At 40.4% G+C, this 23,691-nt stretch overlaps 1 protein-coding gene across 1 annotated transcript in view; it reads right to left on the minus strand.

Moving 5' to 3' along the window:
* The window catches only part of CFAP61 (cilia and flagella associated protein 61), a 286,086-nt gene that overhangs the window by 150,921 nt on the left and 111,474 nt on the right, over positions 1-23,691 (minus strand). Inside the window, exons 13-16 of the mRNA XM_008710053.1 lie at positions 18,986-19,112; positions 15,012-15,089; positions 9,828-10,034; positions 6,367-6,501 (exon numbers count right to left, since the gene is read on the minus strand). Coding sequence (XP_008708275.1) covers positions 6,367-6,501; positions 9,828-10,034; positions 15,012-15,089; positions 18,986-19,112 — 547 coding nt within the window. The remainder of the gene's footprint in view (positions 1-6,366; positions 6,502-9,827; positions 10,035-15,011; positions 15,090-18,985; positions 19,113-23,691) is intronic.

Below are 23,691 nucleotides of genomic sequence, written 5' to 3' on the forward strand. Positions count from 1 at the left end.
AAGAGGGAGAGAGAGATTGATTGTCCTACAGTATTCCAGAAAATGAGGATAAGATGTAGGATTGATTTTTGATGATGCTGAGATTGTTAAGAAGTAGCTTTACTTTTCACAGTCTCTTAGGTTATCACACCCCAAAGATCTCATTTTGGCATTCTATCACAACCCAATTTCTAAATAATGTCCAGGCTTGTCAATTATGCCACTAGTACATATCGTTTCCATTCCCGGCCTCCCAAGCAAACCTTCAGACACTTATCCAGGCATTTACTTGAGTACTTTCTAAGAACACTGTGAAGCCCCATGTAGCATGGAACTGAATATGGAGAAACTTATAACATAACCTATATACGGGATCTTAATTTTTTTCCCCTCCTTTCCCAGCAGCTGCCACTATCATTTCAAAAAGGTCTGCAACAAAAACCTGGAGACAGAAGTGCCGACAGCCTGATCAGCTGGTGTCTAAAGACTGACCCTGGCACACCAGCTCGACCCTGTGCGTCTGCCCCTTCCCAGCCGAGCCTGGCCGGGGTCAGGCTGGCCAGGAATCAGACTCAAGAATGAAGGACTCACCCAAGAGGAAAATCCAAACACCTCTGGGGGAAAGCCAATTATCTGTAGGTCACCTTTTGATTAAGTAGCTGGTGCCAAAGATCTGGGAGATTCCAAAAGGTCTCTGTCAAGCCATCTTCCTTTTCTGTGGTTTGGTTCTCCTACAATGAGTTGTGATAGCAACGCTTTCACTTTTTAGATAAAAGAATATATATATCATGGTTGAAGGCAGGGGTTCTGGCATCCAACTGCCTGGATTTGAAGCTCTGCCAATGAGTTAGTCTTCGGACAAGTCATTTACCCTCCTTCCCTGCAAGCCTGTTTTCTTTAGGTACATCGAGGTAGGGTAGTAGAAGTGACTGTTTACACTTGCAGATGTGAGCATTAAATGGGATGATTTGCGGGAAGCCTTCAATAAGAGCTCGATACTGTCGGTACAAGTAGCTGCTGTTATTATTTTGTAACCTTTCTAAGAGGAAGGAATTATGAGAATAACGAGAATAAATCACTGATGTCACATGAGTCATGCTGATGTACACGTGTATACTGCATAAAATACAAAACTAGAGAGTGTTCAGAGAATTAGAATGAAATGATCATGGAACTTGTACTGTTTGAAGGGGGGGAAAAGAGCTCATGAAGGAACTTATGTAAGTTATTCTAAGAATGTCAGAGAAAAGGGTTCACCATAAATAGGAGCAAATACACTTCGTACAGGTAGTGCAAAAGGCTGAGAAATGGCTTGAAAAAGCACACTTGACTCATGGGCAGTGATTTAAAGTGAGTTAATTTCATTTCAAGATACTATCACCATGGTCACATTAAGATGGTCAGTGCACATAGGATGTTGAAAAATACGCGTATTTGTAGCAACCTCTACCAAGGAGATGCCAGCGGGGTGATTTTAAAACACATCCACACACCCTGACCACAAGTACAATCAAGGAAGTCTAACCATGGGCAGCCAAAGTTTCCAAGTTTGAAGAAGGGGTTGGGGAACAATCAAACTGGGGAAAATCTAGCAGGTGCTGGGAGAATAATGCAATTTCCTAGGGCAGCAGATGCACAAGTGAAACAGTATCCAGTAACAGTCCATCAGATGGTAATTATAGCTAGACTGGGGAAGAACAGCCAAGATGAAAAGGGACAATTCAAATGGTAACTGAATGCCAGTGAGTGACATCTTTCTGAGAGATCACATACCAGGAAAAAGTGGGCCAGCACTTAGCTCTGAGAAAGGGGGGGTTAAATAAACCGTCATTTTCCTTTGTAGAAGGACAAAGGGAAAATGGAGGCCTCAAAGAATTCATTAGTCAAGATTTTAAAAGACCTTCACTAATAAACCACCACAAAAAATAACAACAGGCATCAATTGCCTTGAAAGTAAGATTCCTGTGTCATCTGAAAGATGATGGCTTGGTTTGGTCCCAAAAATTTGGAGGGGAAGAGAAAAGAAAAAAGAAAAGAAAAGAAAAGAGAAGAAAGAGAGATGAGTTCATATAATTCTATGAATCCCGTAAACCAAGATGAAGAACTAAAGACACTGAAGTGAATGATGGGAAGCATCTATGAGACTGAAGCAAGGGTAGGAGCTGTTTCAGCTCAAAGCAGATTATCTTGTGTTTCATATCACAAATAAGACTCATTTAAAATCTTAGTCTTAGAAAGGAAACAGTCCTCGGAACAAATACATTCCCTACCGCATGATTGTGCAGACCCCAACGCGGCTCCTCTTCCTGAGTCCGGCTCTCAATACCAGGGTCAGTGTGGCCCTCTCCCACCCCTGGTTTAACTAACAAGAACAGTCCCACAGTAATACCGACACTAGCCTGTAAGCTCCCAGAGGGCAGGAGTCACAGTCATCTCTGAATCCCTATGTGGGAGCAGGAAAGGAAAGAAAATAGAACCATTCCAAAGTCAGTGTGGCTCAAACTGCTCCACAGTCTTTAATTAATACGGCCATTCAATTAATTCAGCCAAATTTTGAGTATTTCCCTGATAGTAGTTTTCACGCATGTGGGCCATGCGCTGATTCATTTAAAAAAAATTCCCCTCATGGGGGGGAGGGCGAAAAAAAAAAATTCCCCTCACAATAATTCTCACAATGTGAGACCAAGATGGCCAATTCAAGCTGAGAAATGAGTCTTCCAAGCCTGTCCCATGTGGTTATGGTCTTGGTCAGAAAAAAGCCTTCTCTCTTATCCATGAATCTACACTAGTTAACTGTGGAGATATTATGATGAATCTTTGGGACCTACCTCTGTACTATGTGATGAAAATCATTTACGTGTTTTCCAGGTCCTTTCTTTTGACCTGATATGGGGCAAGCTGTCAATTAATAATGACGACAGGGAAGGTATTATGGCAAGGACACCTATCATCCAAACCAGGCAGAAACCACCTTGAGGTGGGGTGGAGGCATATTTCCCTGCCATGCAGTGATGAATTTCAATCACTGCTGGCTTGTGCCAGATTCAAATTGGCAACCCACCGAGATGAAACACTCTCTATCCCATTACTCATGCCTGGAGTGATCTGTTCCCTTGAAGACTGGCTTCCTAGGTGAAAGCAAGGAAATGGATGGTCACTCTGAGATGGTTTAAGTAGGATAAAAGGTACGAAAGGCAAGTGCCCAGACAGAGAAATGTGGGGACATGGTGAGGGAGCCATATAACCTTCATGTGCTAGGGGAGTGGATAGCAAATTTAAGGGGAAAAGAAAAGGAGTTCATTTAGTAATGATAGTCACTCAATTTCACTAGGTTCAATGGCTGCAACACTATTGCTCTGCTAAGAAAACAATGTTCTTAGGACTTTATAGAAATCCCTCCTAAAAATTTCTATTTGGCTCACCTTGTCTCAGATAATCGGCCGAAGCCTTAAATCCAACTAAAATGTTCAAAAGAAAAAAAATAATTTAATATAATTTAGCATTTTAACAGTTGAATATCCAGTCCTGTCCCATGTGGATTATGGTCTTGATAATCCTTTGACCAAACTTTAAAGATTTCTAAAATATTTACTAAATCTTGTTTGCTAAATCTAAACCTTTACTAAAACCTTCTTGAGGAGGAGTACAATCAGTAGCAGCAGAAGTGTTTCTTCAGAAGTCAAAATTCACTGATACAATAGACAACACAGCACAACATAGCAGGTACCAACCATCAGCCCCACCCATCTGGTAAGGGGTTGTCTTCCCGGACCAGTGATTTAAACAATCCATCCTCTGCTGTGCCTTGAAATGAGCCAGGACTCTACAGGGGACACGCGGCAACTGAGATCACCACAGAAAAGGTTACTAAATGTTTAAGTAATGATTTCAACTCATACCAACCTGGGAAATCATGAAACAAAATATTTTCTCTGGCTTTTTCCCCACCTGGAGCTCCAGCCTCTAGAGATTCCTGAGGGTCGGGGTGGGGAGAAGCTCCTGGTATTCAGAAAAACACTGCTCTTGATAACCAGATGATAGCTCTGTATTCCTTTCCTTCCTGGACTGGCTTAAGGCGCTGGAGCCATGTGAGGGCTTCTCCTGGCCCAGTAATATGGTCTGTCCATCCTTGAAGGAGTCTCAGCAGTGACTGCAAAAGGGTAGCATCTCTCCTCCTTACCCTGATTTGACACAGAAGCTGCATCCTTGGGCAGGGAGGCACCTTCTCCTGGGATCAGCATGACTCTATGGAAGCTGTGTTTCAGGGTGCTACAGAAGAAGCCACCCTCTGTGACCCCAAAGCACTCTCTTTGGGCCAAACCTGTGGGTCTTAGCTTTCATTCCAAAGGAGTCCAATCCCAGGATCTCTACATGAAAACAGACCATCTGGTGGCCATCCCAAAGGTCCTCCAGATGGGCTCAGGCACACTTTAGCATGGACAGAGTGTAAGCTGCAATGCCCTGGGCCCTGCTACCTAGAACATACCCATGATCCTGGATGAAATAAATGCATCTGAGAATTGCTTCAAAATGATAAGGAGGAATGAGAAGTGGGTGGGGGTGTAGAAGATACAAGACTGGCCAGCAGTTGCCAGAACTAGAGATTTTTGAAGCCCAGTGCCAAGTATCTGGGAGTTTCAGTGCTACTCAACATGTGGTCTGAGACAGGTGCCCATCTGCAAACTGTCATTGGTCTTTGAAGATGCAAGCATAGAGATGGAGAGAAGCATTCAGCAGCTTTTATAACAATTGTACAGACTAATTCTGTGTCTATTAAATCTAATAATAAATAACTGGACTTGAGTTTTGTCTCCCTTTGTTTTCAAACTCATTTTTAAGGAATTCACCTTTTATAAAACTATCAGTCTATGATGGATTGTACATTAAAAAAAAAGAAGATAAGGTCCCTCAGCACAGACAGCATGAGAAGCCCTGCTTTATCTGGTTCTCTCTACTTTGGTATATGCTTGACATTTTCCATAATAAAGAGTTAGGAGAGGAAAGAACTGGTATTGATTTTTAGTCGCTCCTCAAATATAAATTTAGAACTTATCAGAAAAGAAATATAAATTTATTGGGGTGCCTGGGTGGCTCAGTCGGTAAGCGTCTGCCTTCGGCTCAGGGCGTGATTCCAGGGTCCTAGGATCGAGCCCCACATTGGGCTCCCTGCTCCACTGGGAGCCTGCTTCTTCCTCTCCCACTCCCCCTGCTTGTGTTCCCTCTCTCGCTGTGTCTCTCTCTGTCAAATAAATAAATAAAATCTTAAAAAAAAAAAAAAAGGAGTATGCTGAAAAAATGCAAACTGTAAAGCACTATGTGAATGCAGTTTTTAAAAAAAAGAAATATAAATTTATTGTCTGTTTTACAAATGTAAAGATGAATGCAGAATTTAAGCAGCCTTGGTTACAGTGAGCAGGTGCTGCTAAGCCGGGTCTTGATGGAGCCCCTCCCCCACCCCACCCAGGGCACTCGTTTGCAGAGTGGGAGCTGCGAGCAGCAGAACAACATACTTCCTGTAGTGCTGGGGTTGCCCAAGCTCTTTATTTGAGCACAGAATTGAGCAACTCCTTGGCTAACCTTTTGGAGAGTTTAAACCTTCCACTTTCCTCTTTCCTCTCCTCTCACAATGGACAAACATCAGCACACTGAGGGGATTTTTTTTTCGACTTATTTAAATGGAAGTGCGTACAAATACTACAAGCCTACATATGTAAGTCAACTTGACAAGATCATGTTTTTTCCAGCTAATTCATTGAGCATGGCCGTGTGTACACACATATGTACATTTTCAGTGAAAGTGCAATCTAGGTTCTATTTTGGTTTCTTCTGTTCCGGTAATAAACACATCCAGGGTTGTTCATTTTAAGGTTAAGCCCTGTGCCACCCCAGGGCAGTTAATGTGGTCCTGGGAATCGTCCTGACTCCCCACAGAGGAGTTAAAGCAAACCCAGCTAAGGACCCACACATCTCAAACGCAGCCAGCTCTACTGTCTCTGTCAGCTTTGTCTGCCTTGTGAATGACCACTTTTGCCTTGCAAACAAAACATCTATGGAAAGGCAGAATCTGCGTTTGAGGAAGGAGAAAGAAAACGGAAATATGCTGGGAGTCTGACTCCAGGCCACTTGTGCTAAGACCCAGCCTTGCACACAAAGCGTCCCATGGGGTCTGTTTTCCAGGCCACCCCTGTTTCAGGTTTCTATGAAATAACCACCTGAGGGAAGGACTTCAGGGGAGCCTCGGCAGGGCGCCCCTGTAAGGGCACGAGCTCCAGGCTCCCTGTAATTAAGAAGCAGCCTGCTCCCGAGAAGACAGTGCTGCCACCCCATCTGCCACGCCCGCGTGAGCTGGCACGGCGCCTCCCTGCCTGCTGCCGCCCGGCTACCCACCGGATCCTTGGAGACCGCCTTTGATGGAGCGTTGATGCCAAGCTTTTCCAGAGGATAGACAATCTGTCGTCGCGGCCGCACGGGAACCAAGTAATGAAGGGCGGATGTCAGGGAGTGGGCATAGGAGCTCTGAAACTGAAAGACAGCAATCTCTGTTTTAGGGGCCAGCATGTCAGGGCCGTGCAGCACAGATGCCTGCGTGCGGCTTTACAAATACAAAAGTCTGCACCCAGCCAAATCGGAGAGGGGGGAAAATCAGCAAATAAACAAACATACTCTTCGAGCAGAGGAATGAATTGTAGATAATGCCTGACACTAATGAAGATAATTACGAGAGTAATTACATTACTATCTCTGTGGGAATGACAGATAAACAAGTGGTTTGGTTTATGGGATTTTTCAGTACAAGTATTTTCCCCAGGAGGATATTCTTCTCCATAGTGATCATGAATCAGCTTGATTTGACCCCATTAAGCTGTGTTATCTGCGTCCTGTTAACCTTTGCGTGTTTGGCACAAGCTGCTTTAAGAAGGCACATAGATAAAAATGTCATCTGAGGGGAGGCTGAGCACGGACGTGGAAATCCTCCTGTTTGTGAAAGGCACAACTACTTCAATTGGACCTTTGTTGATAAAAGTAGTGTTTTAAAACAAAAAGATGAAACTGGAAAGTGGGGTAGGGGGTAGGGAAATTGGATTATATTATTTTGACTTACATTAATGCTAAATTATGAGCCGGATTTATGCTTACTGTAACAGACTATGATAAATCATGTTTTAGGAGAATGTGTTAAATATTCATTTTACCCCATTTTTTAAACTTGGCAGAGAAAACTGAACATGGTGATTTTTATTCCTTTCACATTTATGAAATCTGAGGGGGTTCTGGTGACACTAACTCAGGGTATTTCAACCATTTAAACCTTAAGAGTTAAACCATGACACCAGAATCTCTAATGATATATTTATGGAATTTAAACTGGAACACAAAGCAAGTAAAACTAGGTGTAGCTTAATAAATAAGATAGTTTACGTATGACTTAGCTGCTATTCGAGACCCCCCCCCCCCCGCCACTGTCAGGCATTTCTAAGAGTTTCTAAAAGGGATTTCTAAAATCCTTCACCATTCAACTTCACACCCTGACTTTACACACTGAAAAACAGAACCCAGGAATTCCTAGCTAGAGTTCTGCTTTTATGCCTGGAGGGTCTCTCAATACATGTCCTAGCAGGAGGGTGTGGGGGAAACCATCTTCATGATGCAAGCCCAACGTCCACTTTTACTATAGTCAAGGGATTTATAGCAGAACTTGGAAATTCTTACCTAAATTACCTGGTATTGCTTCTTACACTTGTTAAAAGGTATATATGTAAATGAACTGGGAGTGCAGAGAGGAAAAATCTGTCTCTAAGTATGTTTCTATATCCTATGTGAAATAGTGTATAACACGTTCCAAATTCTACATGATTGAGGTAAATATGCAAATGTTCAGTGAAATGTCAAAGATACTATTTTTTATTATGGTTGCAAAAGGACTTTCTGGACCAACCTTGGCACATGCAGGCAACATCATGAATAAAAGGTAAGAATGTAATATCACATTCTGAAGGTCACCGCATTGGCAACTTGCCAAATGCAAAGTTAAAAGAAAATGTGTGGGACCAGAATTTTCCAGCAGAACCGTCACCTTCCATCTCCTTAAGTTCAAGTTTAGGGCTTTCACATGGCTATCACACTGCATTTTGATAGGAAAAAAATCATCACTGGGGCATATTCTACCTCTCGCTGAAAATCTTTTCCATGTTTTTTCTTCTTCCCCATTCCCTCTGTACTTCCCCCAAAGACTTTTGTTCAATAAGATACATTGCCAAAATTACCGGTTTGGGCAATGTACCGATTGATTTTAGATTGTTTTTAAGTTTAATGAATCAGATTCTTTTAAAAATCTGCTTAGCTCATTTGTGGTAACAAAGAAGAATCATGACAACATCCTGGACTCTGGGCAGAGCATGAGAAAGATTTTGGTCATGAATGGGATATGATGGGACAACTTCTAGCTGGCCTAGTGATTGAATCTCATCACCTCTCAAGTCTACATGGAGCTGAGGACCAGCTGTCAGTGATAGAGGGATCGACTTGTCAGAAGCAATACCTTGAGAAGCAGCTTGAAGAGACCTTTGCCTGTGGAACAACCAGGACGCTATGAGTGCATGTGTGTGTGCATGTGTGTGTGGGTGTATATACACACTGATGTGCACATGCACACATGTGTGTGACTCTTCTAGGCACTCGGGCTGGGATGTAGCTTTGAACAAGACAGACAAACAGGGATGCCTGGGTGGCCCAGTTGGTTAAGCCTCTGCCTTTGGCTCAGGTCATGATCCCAGGGTCCTGGGATCAAGCCCCATGTTGGGCTCCCAGATCAGCGGTGAGTCTGCTTCTCTCTCTCCCTCGGCTGCTCCCCCTGCTTCTGTTCTCTCTCTCTCAAATAAATAAATAAAACCTTTAAAAAAAAGACAAACACCTCTGCTTTCATGATAAAAGATAATTTAGCTAGTGAAAAGTGCTCTGAAGACTAAACAGGATAAGTGAAAGCAAGATGGAAGCAAATGAAGAGCTTGCTATCTCTGCATGTATGGATACACAGTAGATGGTGTTTACTACAAAAGGATTAGTCTACGTAACTATAACAGTGTTAGGTAGAGTAACAGGGGTATTTACTACATAAAGTATTTACTACATAAAGGTATTTACTATATCACCTTCATACATCTCCATTTTTTTTAAAGATTTTATTTCTTTATTTGACAGAGAGAGAGACAGCGAGAGAGGGAACACAAGCAGGGGGAGTGGGAGAGGGAGAAGCAGGCTTCCCGCTGAGCAGGAAGCCTGATGCAGGGCTCGATTCCACAATCCCAGGACCCTGGGATCATGACCTGAGCCAAAGGCAGACGCCTAATGACTGAGCCACCCAGGCACCCCACATCTCCACTTTTTATCCATCACTCTTACGGCAGGAGTTATAGGGCTTATTTGGAATGCTGTGAGAGCACACCGATCTTACAGGATTGAACTGATTTGTTCTATGAGTTCAAACGAAAATGTTCTTTGCTTGAAGAACACGATAGGATCATTTTGGCATTTCACTAAGGCTGCATAAGAAATTATCTGACTTCCATGCCCCTTAGAGCATTTTTGCAGACTTTTCAGTCTGCTTTGTCAATAGGGAAAAGCCAACAAATTGTTCTACTAGTTATAATGGTTGTAAATGTTTCAGAAGTTCAGTCTTCTGGGCTTTTGCCATAGTGTATTAAATAAAAGGGCCAATGTGGCCATTTGAAATTCAGAGCCATGTTATAATCCAAATCCATTTAACGAGGAAGGAATAAAATATGGCACACGACACAAATGACATCACAAAGGTTGATGTGCTGGAAAAGTGAATGATGACATTCTTTTACCTTGCCTTCCCTGATCTGTGGGTAAACAGGGTAGTAGAGACAGGATTTATAGCCTAAACGGAGGATCTCCTTCAGAAAAAACTTGGTGTAGTGACGAAACACAGGGTTCAGGGCAAAATGATACAGGTGCCCGTGTTCTTCGCGCTGGTGGTGACTGAAGTAGATGAAATCTTCAATGTTGTAATGGGATCGTATGTACTCTACATCCTAAAAAAGAGGAGGGGAAAGGACATCTAAGGATGTTTTAAGCAAATGGCATGCATTTTGTCATGAAAATCTTTTAAAAATTACCTTAGGTGCAATAGTAAGAAACATGCTTTTCTCTTCCGTGATTTACTACCTCATTTTCACTGTTCAATTTTTGAAAACGGAAAATTACATTTCCTGAAAGTTCTGATTGCTTGTTCTCTGAAGGGTGACTGCACAGCTTTGGAGTTTGTTCCTTACAGCTGTGACTGCTAAAAACCCAGAGAGCCTCAAGCCTCTGCTAGTGGCCAGGTGACAGGATGGCTGCTCATCACCACTGTTGGACAAGGGGAGCACCAGCTGGTCAGTGTGACTGACTGAACATGTACAAAACTCAGCAGCAGGACAAACACAGCCACTGGTGCTCCCTGGACTCACTACAATTCTCTCTTCACCCATTAATATGGAAACGTGCCATCCCACAGCTCACACACTTTGACTGGCACGTGTGGCTGGGTTGGCCTACAATAAAACCGCAAGGCTAGGCCTCATCCATAGGCATTCCTTAAACTTTTTATGCCTCTCAAGTATTCTATTTTTAGCCTGTGGAAGGTAATTTAAAGGACTGATGTTTACTTATACAAGAAAATATCAGGCATTCTGCTCCTGCTTCTGTGGGTCCAGTTCTGACCATCACTCTTGGTCCCCCACACTGTAGGCAGGGAAGCAGAGGCTCATCCATGCTAACTGTGCACTGCTTCTCTTCCCCATAGTGCACGCTGTGGGGTGGAGGCACCATCCAGAGTGAGTGTGACTTTCTCTCACTACAAAAGCAATAAACACACCTGATATGCAGGAAAAATCAAACTACGTGCACATTGGAAAGCACCTACTTATATTTCTTCTTATTTTCCACAGTAGAATTGTCCTAAAAGCACACTTCCAAAAAGAGGAATTGCAGAATGCAAGAAACCTGATTTGCTCTGTAATCAGCAAAGCTGGCACTGGAAAATTCAGGAAACTGAAGTCTGTATCCAAGCCCATCAAGGTCCTTTGTCTTTACAGCCTCTGCTACAAAGCGCAGAGGAAAGGCAGTTCAGGGTAACCAGGCCAGTGGTAGTCCATGAGGGCAATTCTGACAATGTCTGACCTTTCCATCTGCACTGACCCTATAAGTGCCTTAACATGCTAAGACTTTAATTACCAAGAAGGCATCCCTCATTATAAAATAAAATGAGTAATAAATGTAGGGCTGAGAAATTACTGAAAAACAAAAAACAAAAAGCCTACAGAGGTACTGGCTCAAAACAGCATATGGGCTATGTGCACCTAATTTTCCTCCCATCCCAAATCCCTTAAAATAACAACAAAAAAATATTTTTAAAGTAATGAGGTGGCATGATGGGGGACACAAAAGTAGTCTACAGGGCACCTGGGTGGCTCAGTCAGTTAGGCATCTGTCTTTGGCTGAGGCCATGATCTCAGGGTCCTGGGATCTAGCCCCAAGACAGTCTTCCTGCTCAGAGGGGAGCTTGCTTCTCCCTCTCCTTCCTATGCCTCTCCCCTGACTTACGCTCGCTCCCTCTCTCTCTCTCACATTCTCTCAAATAAATAAACAAAAATCTTTAAAAGAAAAAAAAAGCAAAGTAGTCTTACCTTGGAAGGAAATGTATCAAAGTTCTCTAACACTAGCTTACACCCTCTTAACCTGCCCATCACCTGTCAGGACCACCTACATTGAAGACCATTAGAAGAAGCCAGACAACTGATGTCCCTTCCCAATTAGAGACTGGGATGGGCAGCCCTCCCAATGACTGAGAGATGCAGTGAGGAAGCACATCTGTCAAGGATACCCATGCCAGCCAGCCATACTGATACTGTAATCTTTCATTTATGACTTTCGGGGAAAACTGACAAATGCAAAAGATCAGATAGAGAAACTACAATTTACTCTTGGGGAAAAGAGGTGAGTCAGGGAACAGAAGAGAGTTTTTTAGAAAAAAATTCTACTCAGTGTCCTCAGAGATACCAAGAAGGATACTGCATATAACATAAAAAACAAGCTGCTACAAAAAGGAATAAGAAAAGAACAAGGGACGGGACACCTGGGTGGCTCAGTTGGTTAAGAAAAGAACAAGGGAGAGACTTGTAATTTAAATATATGAACCCTGAAATGAAAATTCAGATAGAAGGGCATCTGGATGGCTCAGTCCAACTCTCAGTTTTGGCTCAGATCATGATCTCATGGTTGTGAGATCGAGCCCTCTGTCGGGCTCTGCGCTCAGCATGGAGTCTGTTTGAGATTCTTTCCTTTTTCTTCACCCTCCCCTTCTGTTCCTCCCCACTGCTTGTGCCTTCTCTCTTTCTCTAAAATAAATAAATAAAATCTTTTAAAAAGAAAATTCCAAGAGAAGGCCTGCATAACAGAATGGACATGGATGAAGAGTGAATTAGGGATCCAGAAGACAAAATCAAGGGAGTCTCCTAGAATGAAGAATAAGAAATACAAGAGATAAAGAACTGAGAAGAAAGTTAAGAGACAATGAAGGAACAATTCCAAAGGTCCAACATCCATCTTAAAAGGAATTTAAGAAGAAGAGAATGAAGAAACTAAAAGGGAAAAAATACTGAAATCATAGAAGAAAGATATTCCCAAGACTCAGTAGAGGCATAAGTTACTTCTTAGTAAAATTTCAGAATTTCAGGGATAGAAAAGAACCAAACTAATTCTCAAGACAGAAAGCAAACAAAATTTATTTATATCGGATTACATTTTATCAGTGACACTGGAAGACCATGAGAGTAAAAACATCAACAATCTGTTGAGAAGTAGTTGGAATAAGAATTCTATATATAGCCTAATGAGTATTCCAGGGTGAGGACAAAATGAAAACTTCTTGTATATGTATGTATGCATCTACCACTGTTTCTAAAAGAATTACTCAAAGATGTACTGAGTCAAAAAGAGAAATAAACCCAAGAACAAGAATGGTGAAGGATACATTAATGGAATAAAGCCATATGGTCATCTGACTAAATGCCAAAAGAACAGTTGATAAAATTCAACACTCATTCAGAATAAAAACTTTTAGTAAACTAGAAATAGAAGAGAACTTCCTTAACTTGATAAAGGATATATCCCAGAAACCTGCAGCAAATACTACATACTAAATGGAGGAAAATATAGACTCACTCTCATTAAAATCAAGAACATCACAATAGTACCCATTATAAACACTACTACTCAATGGTATTCTAAACATACAATAAAACTGGAAAAAGAAATAAAATATAAATATTTTTAAAAGGATGTGTGGCAGATTCTATTTTCCAAAGATGGCTACAAGAGTAATTTGCATCCCACATGCTCTTTGGTAGACAGACTTTGCCACACCCATATCAAGAAGTGGAGTCCATTTCTCCAACCCTGGAATCTGAGCATGCTCTGTAATGCCTTTGGCCAACAGAATATGGTAGAAATGAGGCTGTACCAGAAAAGAGAATGAATAGAAAGCTCTCAGAGCTAATAAGAGACTTCCAAAAGGTGGGTGGATATAAGGTCACAATACAAAAATGAGTATTGTTCTCACATACCAAAATAAACATTTAGAAAGTACAGTGAAAAAGAAAAGTATCTAATCACAATACCCAGAAAAATATAAAACAAGTAAAAATAAATCATAAATGTCCAGGACTGTATCAGTCAGGGTCTCAGGAGGAAACTGATGGTATCTTCAAATTAGGATAACTGGAGGTGGGTTTAACAAAGAGACTATTTACAAGGAGGGGCAGGGGATAGGGAAACCAGTAAGGATAGTGTAGCAGCAACTGCAAGCTATCACCACCTTAGGTGGGTGGCATGGGAGGTACTAGTTACTAGAATCCAAATTGAGAGGGTCCTGGAGAAGAGACCACCTTGAAAAGGTCAGGAAACTCAATGGAGATACCAGCCAGCTCAAGGCATCCCAACCTCATTCTCTTCCCTTCCTCTCCTTAGGGTTCCCCATTGGCCAAACCCAATTAGAGGCTGAGGGGTGAAGGCACCCATGATGCTGACCACCAGGTCAGGCTCCCTGGGACAGAACAGGGCAGAGAGTAAACCTATATGGGCAAACAAAATATCTGGCACAAGAAACCTGTATGCTAAAAGCCACAAAACTTTATTGAAGAACCCAAAAGAATTCAACACCACCACCACCAATACAGGAAGCCATGTTCCTAGAAAGTCTCAGTATTTTAATTGTTGATTTGGTCTGAATTGTTCTATAAAAACCATGAAGAAGCAAATAAGTTCATAGTAAGTATTATAAGGCTTATCTGGAGGAGTAATATCTAATTAAAAACAAGAGAATTTATAAAAAAAAAAAAAAAGACAAGTGAGAAAAGACTGCCCTACCAGATAACAAAGTATGATAATACAGCAGATAACAAATAAATCCATGGAATGGAACAGAACAGAGGGTTTAAAAATAGACCCAGGCACATGGAAATTTAATCATGTAAAGGTGGCATTTTGAATCAGCAGGAAAAGAATGACCTATTCAGCCATAAATATTAAGTAAGAACTGGCTGTATATTAGGAAAAAAATAAAATTACTTGTCCAATTGGCCACACACACACACACAGAGTGCATATAATTAAGTGCAAGAAAGACTGTAGGAAGGGATTGATGCCTAACTATTGATAGTAGTAATCCTTTGGGGGAGAGAAGTAAGACCTTTTTTTTTTGGTGGTCCTGATGGAAGGTTATTTGAATTTTTAAAAATGTGAATGTTTTCATGTATTCTCTGTAATATTTTAAACTGAAAAAAAAAAGGGAAATCAAAGTCAACCAAGTGGGATGCAAGTAGATGATGATTTATATCCTTCCAAAAAAATGTGTAGCCTTCAAAAAAGGCATTCATATTAAATACACAAAAATGAAAAAGAGGCATTGTATGCTAATTCATGATATAAAAGGGCGCAAAGAGGAAATCAATGTCTATTTCACAATTTACCATTTCATCTCTGATCACTGCAATGCCAACTACTTGTTCTGCAACTTCAGCTACAAATGCCTTCATTGGTGTTCCATCCTGAAAAGATAAGCATGTATTTTAAGGCCTTTAAAAATATAACTATCAAGGTTTCTGTAAGCAGTCAGTAGTGGGCCTTAAGCACGGTCACATAATGACAATGTCAGAGCCAACATCCATCAGTACTTACCTTTGGACCATGTACTAAGTTAAATGTCTTCCCTATGTTCACTGAATCCTCACTCCTACAAGGTAAATATTATCACTACCTCTATTTCACGTACAAGAAAATAAGGCTTGGGGGGGTTGAGGAACATGTCAAGATTTCCAGCTAGTAAGGGATGAATCTGTGATTCAGAACCACAGTCCCTTTGACTTTGAATCCATTTTCTTTAGCTCTACATCAGTGGTTCAAAAATTGTGATCTCAGGACCCCTATTCCCTGAGGACTCTCCAAAGAGCATGGGGTATGTGTGTAATAGATACCTATCAGTAGTTTCTGTATTAGAAATTAAAACTGAGAAAAATTTTAATTTGTTTATTCATTTGTGTTTAATTTACTAATTAAAACAAAATTTAAAAATTGACAAAAATATTTAGAGAGGAAAGTAGCATTGTTTTATATTTTTGCAAATCTCTTTAATGTCTGGCTTAATGGAAGACAGCTGGATGCTCATATCTGCTTCTGCATTCAATCTGTTGCAATATGTTATTTTGGTTGAAATATATGAAAAAAAATCTGTCTTCACAAAGATACAGAGTTGGAAAACAGAAAGTATTTAAATAATCTTTTCAGATAACTATGGATATTCTCTTCTGATGTTCCACCAAAACTCAACAAGTGGTACTGTTTTAAAGATGAGCTGCAGTGTGGAATCTGAAACCATATCAATAAATTGGTACATGTTGTTACATTAAAACTCATCTGTCTATTCTGTTGTTTGAGTGAATCTTTCACTTACGCGTGATTTTGTAAGATCATGTTTTATCTAGAACATACTGGTTCCCTAAACTTACACAGATTTTCCAAATGTTGACCTATGACAAAATATCAAAGCATCACATTTGGTAATATCACCACCAGCCTCATCAGAACAAATTCTAAGTTTTTGGAAGTTGTCAAGCTCATGAGGAGAGGTACTGATTTTCCAAAATTCTAATTTTTTACTGAAAGCGTGGATTTTATCAGAGGGAACAAACGCTGTCAGTTGTTTTCTTAGAGTGACAGCCTCACTTCATTCATTTTTAAGAAAACATCTGCCAACTCTCCAAGACCGAATAACCATATTTTGCCTGCCAGCTGTTCTATCAAGTAAAAATGTGTTCCATGAGCACGGTGGCTGGTTCAACGTGAAGATCAAATATTTGCAGAAATGCTTTCTCTTGAAACAACCAGTAACTTCAATCTACAGCAGAAGAGCTTTATGTGCACTTCTCTTTTTGCCACAACAGAATACTGAAAATACATGTATCTAAGGATTGAAGTTTAATAAAGTTAATAATTTTCACTGCTTCAAGTGAAACTGGCTTTTCCTTTTTTTTTTAATTGAAATTTATATAGAGATACCTGTAGACTCACAAACAATTACAAGAAATAATACAGGGAAATTCCTTGTACACACTGCCCAGTATCCTGTCATGGTAATGTTCCGCAAAACTCAAGTATAATATGACAAGCAGGGAATGCACATTGATGTGATTGTGTATATGTGTGTCAAGTTCCACACAGTTTTATCCCCTGTAGAGGTTCATGTATCCACCACCACAGTCGAGAGACTGAATGGTTCCAACACAAAGATCCCTTGGGTTGTCCTACAGTAACCATACCCATCTAGTCCCTGCTCTCCTCTCATCATCAACCTCTGGCAACAAATAATCTCTTTTTTATTTCTAAAAGTGTGTTATTTCAAAAATGTCAAATAAGTGGAATTATACAGTCTGTAACCTTTAGGGTTTGGCTTCCTTCCCCCGCTGCCCCCCAACTCAGCACAATTCTCTGCAGATTCATCCAAGTTGATGTATGCATCAACAATTCATTCCTTTGTATTGTTAAGTATTACTCCATGGCACGAACGTACCACAGTTTACCCATTCACCTGCTGAAGGGCATCTGGGCTGATCCTGACCGCTTATGAACATTCATGTACAAGTCTTCATTTCTCTGGGATAAATGCCCAGGAGTGCAATTACTAGGTTGTATGATTGTTGCACTGAGGTTTTTGAAGAAACAGCCAAATTGTCTTCCAGAGCAATGGTATTATCTTACATTTCAACTGGCAACATACAAATGATCCTATTTCCCTGCATCCTCCCCAGCATTTAGGGGTGCTCCTCCTTGTGTTTTAGCCAGTCTGTTGATGGGCAATGCTATCTTCACTAGACTCTCTTTTCCTATTATTACTATGAGTGAATGGCGATGAAATCTGGTGCCCACTGCCTTGATCCACACTGAGGCTCCCAAGGTTCTGCCCACCATTACATTTGCACCATCGGTGTGAATATCAATACACTGGAAAAGGAAAATAGTTTCTTATTCTTATTACGAAAATAGTTTTTACTTCACAGACCCCTCCACCCCGAAAATTATGTCTTAGAGACCTCTATAACTCCTTAAAACTCACTTTGAGAACCAGGATGATACATCATACTGCACTAGCAGGTCAGGAGGGAAGGAGCAAAAAAAAAGAAAGAAAAAAAAAAGATCAAGACAAACCGAAACAAAAAACATGGGCTGGAGAGAAGTTTCATTTTAATTTGATGCCTTGATAAATATCAAATATTTCATTGTGTTTAGGTGTTTGGTGTCTCCCTCTTGATGACTTTAAAATTTAACCAAAGTGCTTATTCAAAAGAGCCAATAACTGGAAACTCCGTCAAATGACAGTAAAAAGAAGAAATAAATTGTGATATCTTCACGCAATGAAATACTTTACAGAACAATATGGGTGAATCTCACAAACACAGTGCTGAGCAATAAAAGCCTGATATCAGAAAACATACTATGTGATCCCTTTTAAATAAAGTTCAGAAAGAGGCATAACCAATTTGTGATCTTAGAAGTCAAGGTGGTATTAACCTGGGGAGAAAGTAACTGAATGGGAGCATGAGGGGGACTTCAGGCAGGCTGGGGTTAGTCTGTTTCCTGAAACAGGTGCTCATTAATTACATGGCGTATTCAAATTGTGAAATCTATCAAGCTGTTTATTGATTATAGTTCAATAAAATTTTTTTTCAAAATAAAATTTATCAAAAAAGTGACTAAGCATTTCTCTAACTACATGCACTGTTCCATGTCTGATTAAGTTAACTGTCATGGTCCTTAAGAAAGCAGTATAAACATTAGGACCACTGCTAGCTTGTCCTTTGCCAGGGCAAAAGTATAGTATAGTTACTATCCTAGAAAGAGAACCCAACACTTGTCATACAGGTGTTTGACAGCATATCCATTACCTGAGAATGTAGGCAGCTCAACAAAAACATCTAGACAGAATCACTACTCAGTAGGGTCAAATGGGGTCCCACTGTCCTAAGTCTGATATCCAGTGTTGCTAGGTGAGCACCAGGCATGCACAGATTCCTAAGCTACCATTCCCTAACCTCAGTCAGATCTACCTATTCTAAGCCCTGAGATCTATCCTGTTTCAGGATACTTGTCTGGATCAAGTCCAGATTTTTCATGCCTGTGATAAGGATTTAGAATATCTGATCAGCACCCCGCCTTGGGGATACCAGTGAAGAGAACAACCTCATATCCTTAAACCCCAGTCTCCTTTGTTTTTCTTTTCTTGCTGCCATGTTCCAACCTCTGCCACTTCCCACCACTGTACAATTCTCCAACTATCTCCAACTGAGATCCCAGGAAACTTGGATTCAAGGTTCAAGGTTGAAACTGCATAGGCCATAATGGCCCATATCACAAGGAAAAGGAAGCCAATCTGGTCATAGCAGGTACTTACATGGTCTCTGCGGGCCTCACTGTATTGCTTTAAATCCTCCAATATACTTTTATTCAGCATGAGTGTGCTAACAAGATTTTCAACACCAGGAGTATCCAATGAAGTGGCTAATCTTATGTTAATAGACCTGGATGAGGAGAGATACTTTTTTTAGGTTAAAGTACTAAAATATGTATTTCCCCCAAATGAAGACAAAATTATAAATATCACATATACATATATACACAAAATAATATCCTGTAATATATATAATATATATATAAAACATTAGAGTTTGATTAATTATAGAAGTAACTCATTCATTCTAGAAAACCTATACATCACATTCAGAATAAGGTAAAAATTACTGATATTTTCATTAACCAGAGAATACAAAGTTACACTCTAAATGCATTTCATGTCAAATGTGCAGAAAGATGGGGTGGTCTAAGATGGAGACGTAGGAAAATCCTGATTCATCTCCTCCCACAGACACACCAAATCTACAGCTACATATGGAATAATTCTCTCTGAAAACGACCTCAAAACTAGCTGAATGGTTCCTTGACAACAACCAATAAAGGGGTTACATCAAAATGGTAGGAGAGGCAGGAACGCAGCCTTGCCGAAAACCTCTCCTTGGCACAGTGACCCACGATTGGGAGAGATTTCATGAATACGGAGCTTCTCCTTGAGGAGTGAGGGGTTAGTGCCCCACATCAGCTACCCCAATCCTTGGGACCTGCACCAAAGAGATGAACCCCCAAAACACCTGTCTTTGAAAAACATTGGGGTTTATACCTGTAGAGACCTGAAGGGCTGAAGGGACCTAAATGTATAGCTCTTGAAAGGGTCACATGCGGACTCACTCACCCTGGGGCCCAGTGTAAAGCAGCAGTTTGAAAACTACCTACATTATATGTAAAGGAGATTCATTTGCTAATCTTAAAGCATCTGCTGAAGTGGGAAGGAGCCTGTTGGAACTCTCTCCAGGGACAGAGACCCTGGAAGTTGTCATTTTTGTGCTCCCCATTTACTTTGCTAGTGCTAAGAGGCACACACAGTCCCTGCACTATTCCACTGCCCCACTAAAACCAGCAGGCACCTGTGGCCTTGTGCTTTCCTGGTGCCCACTAATGCCAGCAGGCATACCCCAGCCCTGCACTTTCCCGCTGCCTTGCTAAAACTCTCAGGCATGCGCAGTGCACATAGGGGTATCACCTTGATCACCTGGCTCTGGTAGCCAGGAAGGGTTGTGTTCTTGGGTCCCATGGAACTGTAACAATCACAGAGACGGTTCTTGGCAGGCTACCACTCCCAAGGCAGTGCACAGATGGTGGACTGGAACACACCCCAGTCTTCCTGTGAAAAAGACCTATGTACTTGTCCTGGAGCTCCAGCCTGAGGGCAGGCCTCAGATTCACCTCACATCTAGCAGCTATGGAGTATTCTCAGAGAAAGTAGGCCAGGGGATGCCAGCTTTGTGCTCTCCCTCAGCCTTGCTATAGCTTGCCAGCAACTCCCAGAAAAGAGCTTATACACTCATTTGAAGCCCCAATTTTTATAAATGTCACCCAAGAGACACCTCCACATTACCTGGTCTGGAGGCCAGCAGGATTTATGATTGCAGTCCCACAGAATTGCATATATTTGCATACTTTGAAAGGGGCTGTTTAAGGGTCTCCTTGAGGGTCTGGCTTCCAATCAGCCTGAAGGTTGGCAATGAATGAATTCTCCCTTCGAAACACTGACAGGCTTTTGGCACACTCTCAACAACTGGGACATATCAAGAATAAATCAGGCTGCTTAGACAATCACAAAGGGTCGAGAGACAACCAAGAGCTAGGGTAAGGTTAAACAATAGGTTCCTCCCCTACACAAAGGCACTCCTTCAAGACTGGGAAAGGTAGCTGTTTTGCCTAGACCATAGAAACAAACACAGACAGAGTCAAGTAAAATGAGTAAACAGGAATATGTTTCAAATGAAAGAACAAGACAAAACCTCAGAAAAACTCTTAATGAAATGAAGATATGTAACTTACCTGAGTAAGAGTTCAAAGTAATGGTCATAAAGATGCTCACCAAACTTAGGAGAAGTGTGAATGACCACAGTGAGAACTTCAACAGAGATAGGCAATATAAGAAAGTACCAAACAGAAGTCACAGAGCTGAAGTATACAATAACTGAACTGAAAAATACACTAGAGGGTCTCACCAGCAGACTAGATGAAGCAGAAGAAAGAATCAGTAATGTAGAAGACAGGGCAGTGGAACTCACCCACACAGAGCAGTGAAGAGAAAAAAGAATGTAAAAAGTGAAGACAGCTTAAGGGACCCATGGGACAACATCAAACAGAATAACATTTGCACTATAGGAGTCCCAGAAGAAACAAGAAAGAGAACGGGGCAAAAAGCTTATTTGAAGAAACAATGGCTGAGAACTTTCCTAACCTAAAGGAAACAGACATCCAAATCCAGGAAGCACAGGATATTCCAAATCAGATGAACTCAAAAAGATCTGCACTAATACACATTATAATTAGAATGCCAAAAGTTAAAGATACAGAGAGAATCTTAAAAGCAGCAAAAGAAAAACAACTTGTTATGTACAAGGGAACCACCCTAAGACAATTAGCAGATTTTTCAGCAGAATCTTTACAGGCCAGAAAACAGTGACAGGATACATGCAAAATGCTGAAACCAAGAAACCTCTGCTCATCAAGGCTATCACTCAGAATTGAGAGACAAAGAATTTCCCAGACAAGCAAAAGCTAAAGGAATTCATCACCACTAAACTGGCCTTACAAGAAATATAATAAAGCATACTAATTAGCAACAAGAAAACACGTGGAAGTAAAAATCCCACTGGTAAAGGTAAATATATAGCAAAGGTAGGGGATTAATCATTTATAAAGCTAGTATGAAGGCTAAAAAACGAAAGTAGTAAAAATAATGATAACTTCAATGATTAGTTAAGGGATACACAAAATAAGATGTAAAATGTGACATCAAAAACAAAACATGGGGGTGGAGGGAATAAAAATGTAGACCTTTAGAATGCATTAAACTAAGTCTCTATGAACTTAAAATAGACTATTTTATTATATATATATATATATATATACACACACACACACACACATACACACATATATATAACTAGTGCCCCTTCTTTTCAGCTTAAAGGAGTCCCTTTACATCTTGCCTATAAGAGACTCACTTCAGAAGGACATACAACAAACTGAAAGTGAAAGGTAGAAAAAGATGTTCCATGAAAATAGAAACAAAAAGAAGCTGGGGTTATATCAGGCAAAGCTATAGCTATATCAGACAAAACAGGCTTGTAAAACAAAGACTGTAATAAAAGACAAAGAAGTGCATTAAATAATGATAAAGGGGTCAATCTAACAAGAGGATATAACATTTGTAAATATTTGTAAAAATTACAAAAAATTGTAAATATGCACCTAACATAGACGGACCTAAATGGGAGAAATTTAGAACAATACATTAATAGCAGGGGACTTTAATATCTCACTGCATTAGTGGATAGATCATCTGGACAGAAAATAAAAAAGGAAACATCAGCATTAAATGACTTCTTAGACCAGATAGACTTAATATCATGGAACATTCTCCAGGACAGATCGTATGTTAGGCCACAAAATAAATTTAAATAAAGTTAAGAAGATTGAAATCATATCAAACGTCTTTCCAACCACAATGGTATGAAACAAGAAAGTCATTACAAGAAGAAAACTGGAAAAATCACTAATACATGGAGATCACACAACATGCTGCTGAACAACTAATCAATCAACAAATAAACCAAAGGACAAGCCAAAAACTACCTCGAGACAAATGAAAATGGAAATACACCACACCTAAATCTATGGGGTGCAGCAAAAGCATTCCAAGAGGAAGTTCATAGTGATAAAGGCCTAACTCAAGAAACAAGAAAAATCCCAAACAAACAATCTCATTTACACCTAAAGGAACCAGAAGAACAAATGAAGCCCAAAGTATATAGAAGAAAGGAAATAACAAAGATCAGAACAGAAATAAATGAAATAGAGACTGGTTCTTTAAAGAGATAAACAAAACTGAAAAACCCTTAGCTGGACTCCCCAGGAAAAAAGAGAGGGCTCAAACAAACAAAATCAGAAACGAAAGAGAAGTTACAACTGATACTGCAGAGATACAAAGAATCACAACGGATTACTATGAATAATTACATGCCAACAAATTGGACAACCTAGAAGAAATGGATAAATTATTAGAAACATACACTCTTCCAAGACCGGATCATGAAGGAATAGAAAATCTGAACAGACTGATTACTAGTAAGGAAACTGAATCAGTAATTTGAAAAAACAAAAACAAAAAACCTCCCAACAAACAAAAGCCAAGGACCAGAGAGCTGCACTGGTGAACTGTACCAAACATTCAAAGATTTAATACCAATCCTTGCAAAGCAAACAATCAACAAAACTAAAAGGTAGCCTACAGAATGGGAGAAGATATTTGCAAATGACTTATCTGATAAAGGGTTAGTATCCAAAATCTATAAAGAACTCATCAAACTCAACAACAAAAACCAAATAATTCAGTTAAGAGATGGGCAGAAGACATGAGTAAACATTTTTCCAAAGAAGATATCCAAATGGCCAACAGACACATGAAAAGACGCTCAACATCACTCATCATCAGGGAAATAAAAATCAAAA

Source organism: Ursus maritimus, unplaced genomic scaffold (genome assembly GCF_017311325.1).
Source record: "Ursus maritimus isolate PB19 unplaced genomic scaffold, ASM1731132v1 scaffold_22, whole genome shotgun sequence".
Taxonomy (NCBI): domain Eukaryota; kingdom Metazoa; phylum Chordata; class Mammalia; order Carnivora; family Ursidae; genus Ursus; species Ursus maritimus.